General features: G+C 38.8%; 1 protein-coding gene across 2 annotated transcripts in view; it reads right to left on the bottom strand.

Moving 5' to 3' along the window:
- Nucleotides 1–3,056: 3,056 nt before the first annotated feature.
- Nucleotides 3,057–13,794, bottom strand: part of LOC111514419 (kelch-like protein 17) — a 100,807-nt gene continuing 90,069 nt past the window's right edge. For both annotated transcript variants that reach the window (XM_074183384.1, XM_074183385.1), the window contains 5 exons: nucleotides 11,192–11,347; nucleotides 11,062–11,122; nucleotides 7,210–7,313; nucleotides 7,065–7,155; nucleotides 3,057–5,485 (listed from right to left, as the gene is read on the bottom strand). In XM_074183384.1, the coding sequence (XP_074039485.1) occupies nucleotides 5,269–5,485; nucleotides 7,065–7,155; nucleotides 7,210–7,313; nucleotides 11,062–11,122; nucleotides 11,192–11,347 (629 nt within the window). In that variant the 3' untranslated portion in view covers nucleotides 3,057–5,268. The remainder of the gene's footprint in view (nucleotides 5,486–7,064; nucleotides 7,156–7,209; nucleotides 7,314–11,061; nucleotides 11,123–11,191; nucleotides 11,348–13,794) is intronic.

The raw sequence follows: 13,794 nt of genomic DNA, 5'->3' as shown, positions 1-13,794 counted from the left end.
GTCTCGCCAGGAGCTAAAAACTCCACGACAAATATCGTTTTGGTCTAGTGGTCGAGAAGGACTACATCAGGCTTATTAGGTTGTATGAGCCTGAGGGTGGGGAACGAATAGTTCCAATAAATTCGGCACTTCTCGTTCCCCACAACGGATTCAATATCCCCCGGAGCGTAGGGCAACACCGGTGTCTCGTCAATACCGAAAGAGTGCCGTAGATGGTAATATAGCACTCTTAGAGCCGCGTTATGTCGATGGATATAGGCCGAGACCGCATATGCTGGACATGCTGATAGCAAGTGCATTAGGGTCTCGGGCGCCTAGCGGCAGGCTCTGCACCTTGTGTCAGGAACCTCTATACCCATCACGCGACTGCGGTAGACTAAGGTGTTGAAGACACCATCCTGGCAAGCCATGATGAACCCCTCAGTTTCCGACTTCAGCCCACTCCACCTGAGAAAAGCGAACGTCAGGCGCTTTGATAAGCCAAGGTCTTCAATATTATTGAAGAAGACCCCATGCATTGGCTTATCCCTGTGTCTCCGCAGAAGTAAGGTGATCTCTGCGGCTTTTATCAGAGCTTTTTGCTGAACGGGTTCCAACTCGGTGACAGAGTTGTAGTCACCTCGTTCAGAGTCGAAAACTATACCGAGTTCATCAGCTGCTCGAGAAGCTGCCCTAAGGAGAAATGCTCCAATTCCTGCTCTCTCATGGTCACGGACCATGCAGAGAAGGGGATCCGAACTCCTGACGACTTTACAGGCTGTATCCAGTACCATTCTGTCATGTAGACACTCCAAACTCAAAAGTCCACGACCTCCCTTTGTCGGGGGAAGTACAACCTTGGAACGGACGATTTGGGATGCAAACTCCTATAGAGATGCATCATTTTTCGGGTCCTTACGTCGAGTCCACTTCACTACTCCAAACGAGTAGAGTAAGATTGGAACGCAAGCATATTTGTTGCAGCAACTTTGTTCTTCCCCGACAGCTCCGATGAGCAGATCTGTCGAAGTTTGTGCTGATACTTGCCGCGGAGAGAGTTTTTTACTGCAGTTACCTCTTGTGAGTGGCGTTGTTCCACCCCGAGGTAAGTATACGTCTCTCCGGTATCCAGATGGTGTAGGATGCTTCCATCTACGAGCTGCACATCCTCTCCGTAGTCCCCGCATCGTCCTCTTTTGAGATGAACCATTGCACATTTGTCTATCCCGAATTTCATACCGATAGCATGCGTGTACTCTTCCACCACCCTCAAGGACTGATGGAGATCCTTCTCTCCAGAGGCATAAAGTTTAAGATCATCCATATAAAACAGATGGGTGACCTTGTGCCTCCGGTTTCCGGGGGTGCCACAGTTATACCCTCGAGTGTTTCTGAGCGCAACGGATAATGGCAATTGGGGATGAGAACGGTCTGCCCCTCGACAAACCAATCCGGAATCGGCTGCTCTCCGTCTAGCCATAAGTTGAAAACTCTGGCCAGATGGCGGTGGGTACTTGGTAGTTTTTTCCACCAATAAGTGTTGAGCCCATCTGGGCCTGGAGCAGCAAAGTTCTTGGAACCAACAAGGGCTCTTCGAACGTCATCCGGGGTTATCAGGTTGCGCAGTTCATTGAGCTCAGGCTGTCGAAGCTCTCTGTTGAAAGCTTTGAACTGCACTAGGGCTGAAGTGTCTAAGTTGAGTGGCTGCGGGTGTTCATAGATATCCTTCCAGAAGGATTCCACCTGATCAGCAGTCGGCGGATTATCCACAACACGTGGAGGCTCTTGGAATAAGCGAGAAGGTTTCTCGCGGAACCTAAGATTTTCCGCGATACTTCTCGCTCGCCTCACTAGTGACTTCTTAGCAGCCACTAGCATTCGTATCCTATCAAGGGAATGTTGTTTGGTGGTCAACAGCACGCCTTGGCTATTCGCCGCACTGCGGGCGTGAAAGGCCTATTGGCCGCTCTGTAGTCCATCACACATTGGATACGAGACGTGTGTTGTCTCGCCGACGTGATCTTAGCCTCCATCTTGTGTACACGCCGTTCAATCTTCCGAACCGCAAGGCCGGGATTTCGTCCTTCCGATTCGGAAAGCGATTGGACGACGTTATACACGGCGGTGTTGATTTGCCAGATATCAGCCTCTTCTGTTAGAACACTATGAACCTCCGCATCCAAACAAGCCAGTTCTTGTGGCTTCAGGGGCCTAATTCTGTGTAGCGCCCTGCGTGTTCTGATTGTCGTCTCCATTGGTGGTATGGTGTAAGTCTCCTCTCCAGCCGTGCCAACGGGCTGGAGAGGAGAAACGCGGAAAAGGCGGCATGCTCCGGATGGGTTTCACACTTTAGAGCATGCAATCTCGCCATGTACCCTCTTCGCGCGGGCTGACTACTCTCGTAGCAATGCATAAGGCTATCTCTCAGCTCATGCGTCCACTCAAAGCGTCCGTTGTCGTTGCCAGGGTTGTCATCAGTAGGCAAATCATCGTTATGGGCCCCACCACCTTGCCTCTGACCCCTCCGAGCGGGTCGATTGTGGGGGCCCCTTCCTTGATCACTGGGAACCAAGTGTTGGGTCCACCGGGTGGTTAGCCCCGTGGACCCACGGCCGGCACCGGAGGGAGAATAGAGTTCTCCTTCCCGGGTGCGCCTGGGCTGCCGGTCCGGTTTTGCACCAGTTGCTCGGGTAAGTGGTGTCGCAACTCACCAAAGGCCAAGGGTATTAGTGGCCATCCCTGCATAGACCCTCTTCTCACTGATGCACTCGAATATACTGTAAAGAAATATTGAAACCAAAATAATTTTGATTTTTGTTCAAAACATTTCTGACCAGGAAAGTGTGTGGCACTCAAAGTTGTGTTTCTTGACCAGTGTTTGAAAACTGTTTCAGTTTATTCGTCATTGAGAATGTTTCTGAGAAGATCCCTTTTTGCACTTAGTTATTTTTTGGTACCATTAATTCATATCTCATCTTCGTAATTTTCTCTTCTCTTTATATTCCTCAAAACTTTTCATCCTGGCTGCTTTTCATGTGTTATTATCATCTGAGAATTTGTAAATTTGAAAGAAAAACAATCATTCATTGATTTATTTTTTGAACATTTGCTACAAGGCTTCGTATAAAAATGGCAGTGCAGCACACAGATATATAGGTATATAAAATAAATATTCTCATATCAATGAATATTTACGAGTCATATCAGAACAAATGAAACATTATAAATTTAAGAAAATCTGATTTAAAGGAACCAGTTTTCGTGCATTCATTGAACTGTAATTGATTCGGAAAAAAAAGAACAAAAAAGGTATTGATGACATTATTTGTGAGGAGGTGCAAGAAATTCTTTGATTGTAGCACTAAAAATCCACAATGAACATAAAAAACTCTCAAAGCTACAAAATGTGAATAAAATTAAAACATTTTACTTTTCTAAACTTATTTTCTGAGTTTTGAATTAGATATCTGAAACCTTTATCAGAACTGTTTACAGTTGTTTACAGATTATTTTAACAAGTACTTGTTCACATTTTCTGAATATTTTTTGAATGCTTTCCATTTTTAAATTATATTAAAAAGGTTATGAAGATTCAACGTACTCAATGTCGACAGCATCAACTATTAGCAAAAATGTGAATTAAATCTTTGAATACATATATATCACAGATATTTATTTTATACATTTCAAAAGGGCAGCATATAACTGATCAACTTTTTTATTCATATTATTCAAACATAAACGAATATTTCTAGTCCTAAAACAATATACTCATCATGATTATATGATGGAAGATTTCTCTCAACTGCATATTTCCTAATTTTTACCTTCCTTCAAATAATTATTCCATTCATATAGTAAATAAATAACCAATTATTCATCTACATTTGAAAAAGACCAAATATGATACATTTAATGATTCAAGAAATTAGTTACACTCGATCTGATTAATATTCAACCAGTTTGCCACCTCCATAAATAATGATGCCCAATATTATTTTTAGCCTGCTTTAAAAGGAGAAACAGGGGAAATGATGGCCACTTGGTTAATGGTAATCATCAAATATTTATATATACAGCCCAATATTAGTTTACGATGACATATGTTGCGCAATCTATCTTTGCTGAATTCAAACTGAACGTGGAGGAATTTTAGACAATTTCAATTTGTGGCAAATTCGGCAAAAACAGAAAACTCTGGATGCAGTGCAGCATTTGCGGCTAATGAGAACACAAAGATTGTGTCAGATTATATATTTGAGATTATGAATATGACCGCTTGCAGAATTCGTTCTGTTCTATTTAAACATGTTCATAATTACAATAAGTATTGAACTTTGACGTGTTATTTACGTTAAAAATATGGATGCCCAGGCGGCCAAAATTTCCCTTATCCTCCCTATTCCCGGCAATAAACGTTTATATATTTTCTAAGAATCACGTCAAAATAATATTTTGATAGCCATGTCTTGAAAACCTTTGAATATTTTTATCATACTATTTTTGTCTAATACATTTAAGAACAACATAGAATTGAATCCTATCACTAATGAATAGTGATTAAAGTAATCCCATAATATTCGAAGTCTATGATTATAATATATGCTAAATCAATACATAGAATATATTATGGCCCGACTGTTTAAATACAATATTCAAACCATATATTTTTGTGTATATTGAAATAATATCCAGGTATGAAGTTTAATTAACACCTCACTAGTTTGAAATCACTTGCTATAGAAGTATGAATCATACATGTGACCATTTATTCATAAAATATAAATCCAATCTGTTTCTAATAACTGTTATTATAGTCCAGCTCGCATGGATGATTTTGAATTTCAGTAGATATGGAACTGATTTCTCAGTATTATAGTGTTTTCAATTTGATCGATAATTGTTTCAATGTAACTGAAGAAAACTATAGAATGACAATAATATAGAGTTGACTGCGATCATTTATAATAGTTCAGAAATTTTAATGTTTCAACTGCAACCACTCTTCATGAGGTAGGAGGTTATTCATTCTTTGCCACTGTTTGATTTTATTCAATCTCCTAAATAATAATTAGATAACCACACGCCACTGTTTATTCGAACCTGTCACTCGTGATATATGATATCTATCTCCATTATAATAAAAACTTTTTTTTCAATTGAATGTGAACATCGAATATTTCTGAACAAAATTTCTACAGTCGGCCTGGAACAACAACCTTTCGAAATAAACAGTACTAATTCAATTAGAAAGTAACATTCGACTAGACTTCAAACAGTCAACATGTGTCAACTGCTATGTCTCGTTTGTTTCAAAACGTGCTCTATATTTATACACTCCAATACTGCAGCACCGATGGAGCTTCTTCTGATACTCATCGGTGAGACAACAACCCATTTATTGCTTTTTGGATCATACTGTTCTACAGAATTCAAACTAGAGGAACCATCATTTCCGCCAATCGCGTATATGTAGTTATCTATGGCTACTACTTCATGAGTTGATCTGAAAAAAAACATATTATTTTTTTTATTCAGCCACGGAGTCAACAGTTCAAGAAACGCAAGAATGGCTTCGGAAGACGAGAACCATCAAAATATATACAGTTGCTGCCTATTAAAAAGTTGATTTGTTCAGTTTTGTGTTCAGTTTCATACCGTGTCACTGAGACGATATGAAAATTGAATGCTGTAAGTGATTTTACATATATTTTTCTAGATTCTCAACTCACATCTATACTACAAGATTAATAAGCAATATTCGACCGAATATTGTTGGTAAGAATACCCTAGAACGTGTATCCCTCTCTGTTTCAAACATTTGTATCGGTCATATTTTCGATCTGAAACATGATGTCGAAGTATTGTGAACATTCGAATACAGTTACCGACATGAGAATATGTCTAGCATTCCGCATATAGTGTGCGAAGATGTGAATTTCAGTAAACGAATTCAAGGTCAATAAACATGAACATGTATGTATATTGAACACGAAAAGAATAATACGAGTAGAGCCTAACCAATTCATCTTATATCTGTTATTCGAGTAATTTACTTCCAGAAAAGATGGTAATAGGCAATAGTGAATGATGAAAAGGTCCATGGAAATCTTATAAATAATTGCGACGTTAATGGCCATGTTACGATTGTGCAAGACTGGTGTAAACCTCGGAGTAGGAATGGGTCAATTGAGGCTGAGCCTATAGCAAGAAGCACTTGGAGTGCTTACTGCGCAACCTCTGCTGCAAGCAACCAGTGATGCAATTGAACCCAGGTTTTGTAGGGTTTAACAAACCCTACAAAATACGAATAGAACAGAACACAGAGTAAGATGCTACGAATGCAATACGCATATATACAGACGGCTCAAAAACCGAAGAAGCACACCCATGTTCAATCCCTGAAGAGGTGGGGTGGAATCAATGCCTACAATCTTGCCAGGATCACCCTGGGCGACCCTGGGAAGCTGGCGCCGAAGAAATATCTGGCGATGACCAGGAAAAATCTACACTTAACAGTAGGATTTCTTACAGGCCACTGTCAATTAAGAAAACACCTCCACAATATAAGGCTAGTGGACACACCTCTATGCAGCATGTGCGAATAGGAAGATGAGACTGTCAGGCATGTCCTATGCGAGTTTCCGGAGTTATTATCAATGAAAGAGTGTGTGTTCGGCAAGTCTTGGCCTACACCTACCGATATAAAGGAGATGTCTCCAAGTGACCTGTCCACCTTCCTGGAAAGGACAGGATGGACGATGACCTAGGAGGACAACTCCACGGGAGGATGTACAATGGGTCACATATAGCCTAAGTGATGTGGGCTTACAATCACTTATACAGATACAGATCTTATACATAATTGTGACGCTCAAAATGAAATATCAGCCTTAGCTGATTTTACCTCAATAATGTAACCACATTGTTGTAGTTAATCACATAACCATATATTAACTACAAACACACTATTCGTAATTATTTTCAAGCCGTGAATCGACTATGAGAAATATAAGCAACTTCTGCAGGGTAACATATAGAGAAATATTCTCATGTACTTAATCGATAACATTTCTGTATCTTACCTTCGGCTGTTCATTGAGGTTATAGGTTCCCAAGCATTTCTCCTGATGTTGAACTTTTCACCACTTGACATGCACATCGTACCATCATTTCCTTCAAAATAAAATCATTTCATAACGAATATATCTATTGTAATTGATACTGTACCTCCTATGCAATAAAGGTGGTTATTCAAAGCAGCAACACCGCAGCTGCTTCTTCTGGAGGACATCGACGGAACTGCACACCAAATACCTTCTCTTGGGTCAAACCTGGAAAAGTAGGAATCAATATCAGTTTATCACTTCATACTTTTAATAAGTATCGTGGACACCTATCCGTGCTGGTAGCAGTCCTCCTGAATGGAGTCTCATCCTGAAGTTTGTGTATTCCTCTAGAAAAAAAGTATGAGTAAGCCCATTCAGTGTCACTAACGGAATCATCGAGACGCTCTCATCATAGAAAGCTTTGTCACGATAATGTACTATTCTGTCGCGACAGACATTTTTTCTCTAGCTACTCATGAAACCTTTGTGGACCGTGATATAACCGAAGAACCCAGACCCAGAGTCTACAGATGAGATGGGCTTCATCTAAACAACCCTAAGAGTTCTCCCTGTAACATAGAACCAAAAGCAAGAGCTGCTCAGTTCTGCAATACTCGACATGTCAATAAATTCACGAGCAGGAAAAGCAGAATCTATGACATCTGATGCACAGATGCTATTATTTTGAAAAATTATTGTGGTCAATAACAAGGACGTTTCACACCTTGAACATTTGATAATAACCAATCATCTGGAATCGCTTCAGTATGCTTGGTGTAGTGTGTCCAATTGCATACTATACTACTATGATTCAGCAGTAATCAAGGATTTTCCAGATGATGATCCACAGGTTACGATTGCAGATTTGCATAATCCAACTTGGTTGGCTTACAGATTTCAAACCTGTTTTCCTTTCAACCAGCTGTCAAACGGCAAGCCTCAAAAGTAGAAACTTGTGCGAGCTGAAGATTAACAAGGCCTCACCTTTCAACGCGAGATTCCCAGCACAGGTTGGACGTTGAACCTGAAAATCGATCGTCTGCCATAGGGTTCGAACCACCGTTTCACATAACGGTCGACTGAATTACTATCGTGAACCACCCACGTCAATCCAATTGGCTATCGTAACAGAGATGATCAGGAGATGTATTCTAGCTCCTTCTCCAGATAGTTTACCTACCCACTTCACAAAAATAGTCGAAGACTTACCGTCTATCAGGTTATCACTACATTGAAGAAAATCTATCATGGTCCGTCAAACTTAGGGTGAATTATACCTCACAAGAAAATTCAGGCCCTAGTAGCAGGGCACGAACTTTATGCATGTGTCGCTGCGGACCGGGTCAGATTTTCAGAATGTAGCGGAGTCCCACCAGTTACTCATCAAAACTAATCCACTTCGTCAAGGAACTGGATTTATTTGGTCGAACTGGATCTATTTGGTCGAACTTGAATAGGTGTAAGCGACAATAAACTCCCTCGGCATGTAGTGAAGGATTGAAAAGACCACTCACTTCATTATCCAGATTGGTACTGTACTACTGAAGAGCCCTAAGGCAAGTGTCTTACGGCGAAACATTGATGTCTACCAGTGAGGATGACAGTGTTCCATGTAAGTGAAATTTTCATTTTTCATTTAATATATCGTGTAGAAATTATGTGAATGATATCACATCTAGGTACAGAGTTACTTCTTCTGAAATTGATTGCTTCCTTCCTTTTTTAGAAAAATCCCACATTTTTAGTAACAAGATGAAGTAGTAGAAAGCCAAAAATTGTCAAATTTTCTCTAAAAATATTTTGCTAAATCCCAACTTAAACACATTCATCCCAGTGATGAGGCTATTTTTTAATGTGCATAGACACAATGTGGTCAGTTGAAAACCCTTGACTTTTTCTTGACAGTTTTCCCAAAAAGATAATGTGTGGGCGGCAATATTGGGTGACCACATAATAGGTCCGTTATTCATTGAGGAAAATCTTACTGGTGTCCTCTATTTGGAAATGCTAGAAACAGTGATAGATCCACTGAAAGTGGCAACTGTCGAAAATAGTTCAGACGAATTTGACATTGAAATTATTTAACAACAAGATGGAGTTTCTCACCATTTTGCAGTTGCAGTGAGGACTTATTTAAATAGTGAGTTTTAATCTTCCTCTTTGAAGATGATCACTTGGTGATCGAAACACGTGTCGAGATGTTAAAAATAACGATTTGGTGTTGGGAAAAAACTCCAGTAGTATTATTTGAATACTGTTTATGCAGGACGATGATTCGGGCGTCAAGACGATGATATGTGTGATGGCCCCAAAATCACCAGATTGAGATCCTTTAGATTCTAGCGTTGCCTAGAATCTTAAGTCTACGAGACTCAGTGTCATTCTATTCAGGAGTTGGGTGCGTGGATTATAGAATTACTGGCGATAATTGGCACAGCGTCCGGACTGAAACTGATAATATACTCTATTTTTGCCAGGAAGTCAACGGGGAACATTTTGAACATTTTACATAACAGAAAAAGTTTTTGTTAGTTCAGTTGCTGTTTGTGGTGTGATTCTTTGCACGGTTGAGTACAGAATAAAACCCCTCTTCAATCACCACCCCATCATGCTATTTAAATTTTTCGACAGGGTTGGTCTTCTCAAGTGAGGAATTGAATTTGGGGTGAATTATTCATACAAAAATGTACACTGTAGAAATCAAAAATTGACGTGTCTCGACGATTTAGATAGGGTTAGATAGGGGAGGTCATTTCCTTATTAATTCCAATTCAAGATCTGCCGGACAGCTATCCAGGAATGGCATTGGAAAATGAATCCACATATTTCTAGAAAAGATACTTCTCTTGGTTATTCACATTTTGTCTTCGCCCGCCCGCTAGGCAGACGGTACTCGATTATATATAATTTTAAGATGCGGAGTTGAGTGCCAGTAAATAGTGGTGTAGACTGTTTTAGCGGTAGTGGCGTTGGGGTGTGTGTGTATAACTTATGATTTGAAATAACAAGTTAGAGTATACTTCTATTGAAACTAACTGAAAGCAATGGGAACTGAAGCTTCATATTTGTTTTGATAATGCATGCAAAAACATGTTTCTATATTTTGTCTGTCGCTAGCAACTCGGCTTCGCTTCTGTATCAGAACATATTTATATGCCTACATTTTTTGTTCCAGTATCAGCTTGTCCATAAAGACGGTTTCTAGTTCAACACATAGATGTGCCCTCGATGATATACGGGCAGGAGTTTCCGCCCTCTAAAACGTTCTAAAACTATGTGGAGCACTCGAGACTATGGAATGATATATCTAGTGCGTAATTAGTTTCGACCTGGTGAATAGCTGAAAATGTATACATGGGAATATTTTCTTTGTCTGAGACATTGGGGGTGTGTGTGTGTTACATCATAATAATTATTCGACCTTCAGATGGGCGAGGCGCATACACGGTAATGCAGATTATCGCTCATATGTGCCAAGTATAAACTATATTGTACAGAGCATACATGTCTGAACACCAAAAAGAAATTCCAACTAATGAGCAATCTGTGAGCTCATCTAGTCAGTGAGTGACAGTGGAGGGAAAGGGGGTAATGACATTGGAATTTGCATATACGGTGAAGATATCCTTCATAAATATAAAGAAGAGATTGCATACACGATAAAAAGCATAATCCTTCATGTGTATTCTGTACAAATCAGTTTGTATAGAATACACATACACGCACACACAAGCCAACATCATTAGTAACATCGAAAAAATCCACTCGAAACAAAGGTAATAATTTATCTTGTACCATTCAGTCCATTGGTGAAAACCGTATGAAAATTCGATATTTAGTTTTTCACTCCATTTCATTCAGACAGATACGGCGGGTATTGATATTGATTGAATACTCATTATTTATTCCAATGTTAGTTTACTTTATGTTACATTACCAAAGTTGTAAAGACTCAATTTCATTGAAAACCTACCTCTCTACGGACGCCTGGTAATTAGTAGAATCAAAACCTCCTAAGGCATATATACAATCGTCTGTAATGAAAAAAACAATGGATATCATGATTGATAATGACTCCTGAAATATTGTGGAAGAATCATTACCTACAACAGCAATTCTGCAGTAACGTCTTCTAGTATTCATTGCAGGACAACTACACCAAACCCCTGTTAAAGGATCAAATCTCTCCATTGAACTCAAGCAGGATGCTCCATCATAACCTCCACACACGTAAATGAGACCATCAAAAGAACAAATGCCTGAAAATAATAATGAATAATGATGATATAATTGAAAAAAATAATTGAGTACACATGGAATTATGGAAAAAGCAACCAAAATGTTGCGAGATATGAAAAGGCTACATGAAATGTTTGTTTTGCGAAATGCAAATTCCTCTGACACTGACATTGAATTAAGGTTATCATCTATTCATACTAAAAGAATCAATTCAATAGAAGTCACAAATATAATGAATATTTGGTATAATCTTCAATAATCTATAGGCGATTTAACTATTTTCCACGACAACTAGAATAACTGATAATAATTTCTGTCAGTTGAACAATATTCTTCACTCTATTGATGAGTTTCATATATGATATGATAAAACGATATATTACATTTTTAGTCACTATAATATTCACTACAAGAAAGTCTCATTCCATTTTTATAGCAGTTGCCATTTCAAAAAGTAATTATACCGTTTTCTCACACTTTTATTGATTCAAAGCAAAAAAGTTGTATTTGAGGCTAGGTGGAATAATTAGCTTCTGATTTGCGAAGGCAAGGGTTCGAATCAGTTCTTGATGTTTTTTATAGACATTCAATCATGAGTAGTGAAAGAGTTGGCAAATTGAAAAGTATTATCCGATATCCACCCAATTTTCAGAAATACTGTACCCCTTTCAATACTTGTCATTGTTGACCAACTGAGTTACATTGGAATAGAAGACACTTTGAGCATACCAAGAAAATAAGGAATACAGTTTACTTGAGAGTTTTGATGGAGTTTTGCATACCTAACCTTGAAATGAATGAGTGAATGAAAATAATAAATAATCAATATTGAATGTCACTATAAAAGTTCTGAAATTTTCTACTTTCCAGTTGTTGTTTCAATAAGAAAAGTAACAAAATCTGAGTCTCATTGTGACGAGCCAGAAAATCAGACATCGTATTTGAAGTAGGTGAGCCCAGAGAAGAATTAAATTAATCAATTAACGTGAAGTGAACGGCGCCGTTTTCCGAGCCCAATTAGCGAACGCCACTCTGTTCGCCGACCGACGATGAAGATAAGAATTGTCGGCATTGGTGTAATAATCATAAAACCTGTCACCGCTAATTTGCTGTCGATGATTAATGGAGTCAGAATCTCGCGACTCACGGAGACAGTCACGTAGGCGCACACGTGTTCACATTATTTCATCATTATTTGCACTATAAATATGAGGACAGAATCTTCATTAATTCCGTCCAGTTTGGTAAGTCAAAGTGAAGCTATATCCGTCAGTGATAGTGAAAATACGCGAAGGAACAACAGTGAAATGTAATCAATTGCAAAGTGAAGTTCCGTTGATACCAGTACAAATTCCGAAGTAAATAGACGAAAAAACATATGACATTCAATCATGAGTAGTGAAAGAGTTGGCAAATTGAAAAGTATTATCCGATATCCACCCAATTTTCAGAAATACTGTACCCCTTTCAATACTTGTCATTGTTGACCAACTGAGTTACATTGGAATAGAAGACACTTTGAGCATACCAAGAAAATAAGGAATACAGTTTACTTGAGAGTTTTGATGGAGTTTTGCATACCTAACCTTGAAATGAATGAGTGAATGAAAATAATAAATAATCAATATTGAATGTCACTATAAAAGTTCTGAAATTTTCTACTTTCCAGTTGTTGTTTCAATAAGAAAAGTAACAAAATCTGAGTCTCATTGTGACGAGCCAGAAAATCAGACATCGTATTTGAAGTAGGTGAGCCCAGAGAAGAATTAAATTAATCAATTAACGTGAAGTGAACGGCGCCGTTTTCCGAGCCCAATTAGCGAACGCCACTCTGTTCGCCGACCGACGATGAAGATAAGAATTGTCGGCATTGGTGTAATAATCATAAAACCTGTCACCGCTAATTTGCTGTCGATGATTAATGGAGTCAGAATCTCGCGACTCACGGAGACAGTCACGTAGGCGCACACGTGTTCACATTATTTCATCATTATTTGCACTATAAATATGAGGACAGAATCTTCATTAATTCCGTCCAGTTTGGTAAGCCAAAGTGAAGCTATATCCGTCAGTGATAGTGAAAATACGCGAAGGAACAACAGTGAAATGTAATCAATTGCAAAGTGAAGTTCCGTTGATACCAGTACAAATTCCGAAGTAAATAGACGAAAAAACATAATCAAACTGACAAGTCTTTCGATCTTAAAATAAACTGATTATAAAACGCGAGAAATTACATGTAAAAAATTAAAGGAAAGCAACCAGTCTCCGATATTGAAATAGTTCAAACAGGTGTTATCTCTGAATTTCAAGGAAAGAAAAAGGGATAGCAACTTATTACCGAATCAGAAAGATGAAATGTTATATTTTACATTTATCCTTAAGTGAGTATCTATCAGAATGATAGGAAACAGAACTTTTCTTGATAATTAAGGCGCAATGTCCAGAATGACAATCTTCGAATATT

This window comes from Leptinotarsa decemlineata, unplaced genomic scaffold (genome assembly GCF_025532065.1).
Source record: "Leptinotarsa decemlineata unplaced genomic scaffold, Ldec_3_MD MMD2_tig00026340_RagTag_RagTag, whole genome shotgun sequence".
NCBI lineage: Eukaryota > Metazoa > Arthropoda > Insecta > Coleoptera > Chrysomelidae > Leptinotarsa > Leptinotarsa decemlineata.
Note: the sequence above shows the minus strand (reverse complement) of the source record. Positions and strands in the feature narration are given on the sequence as shown.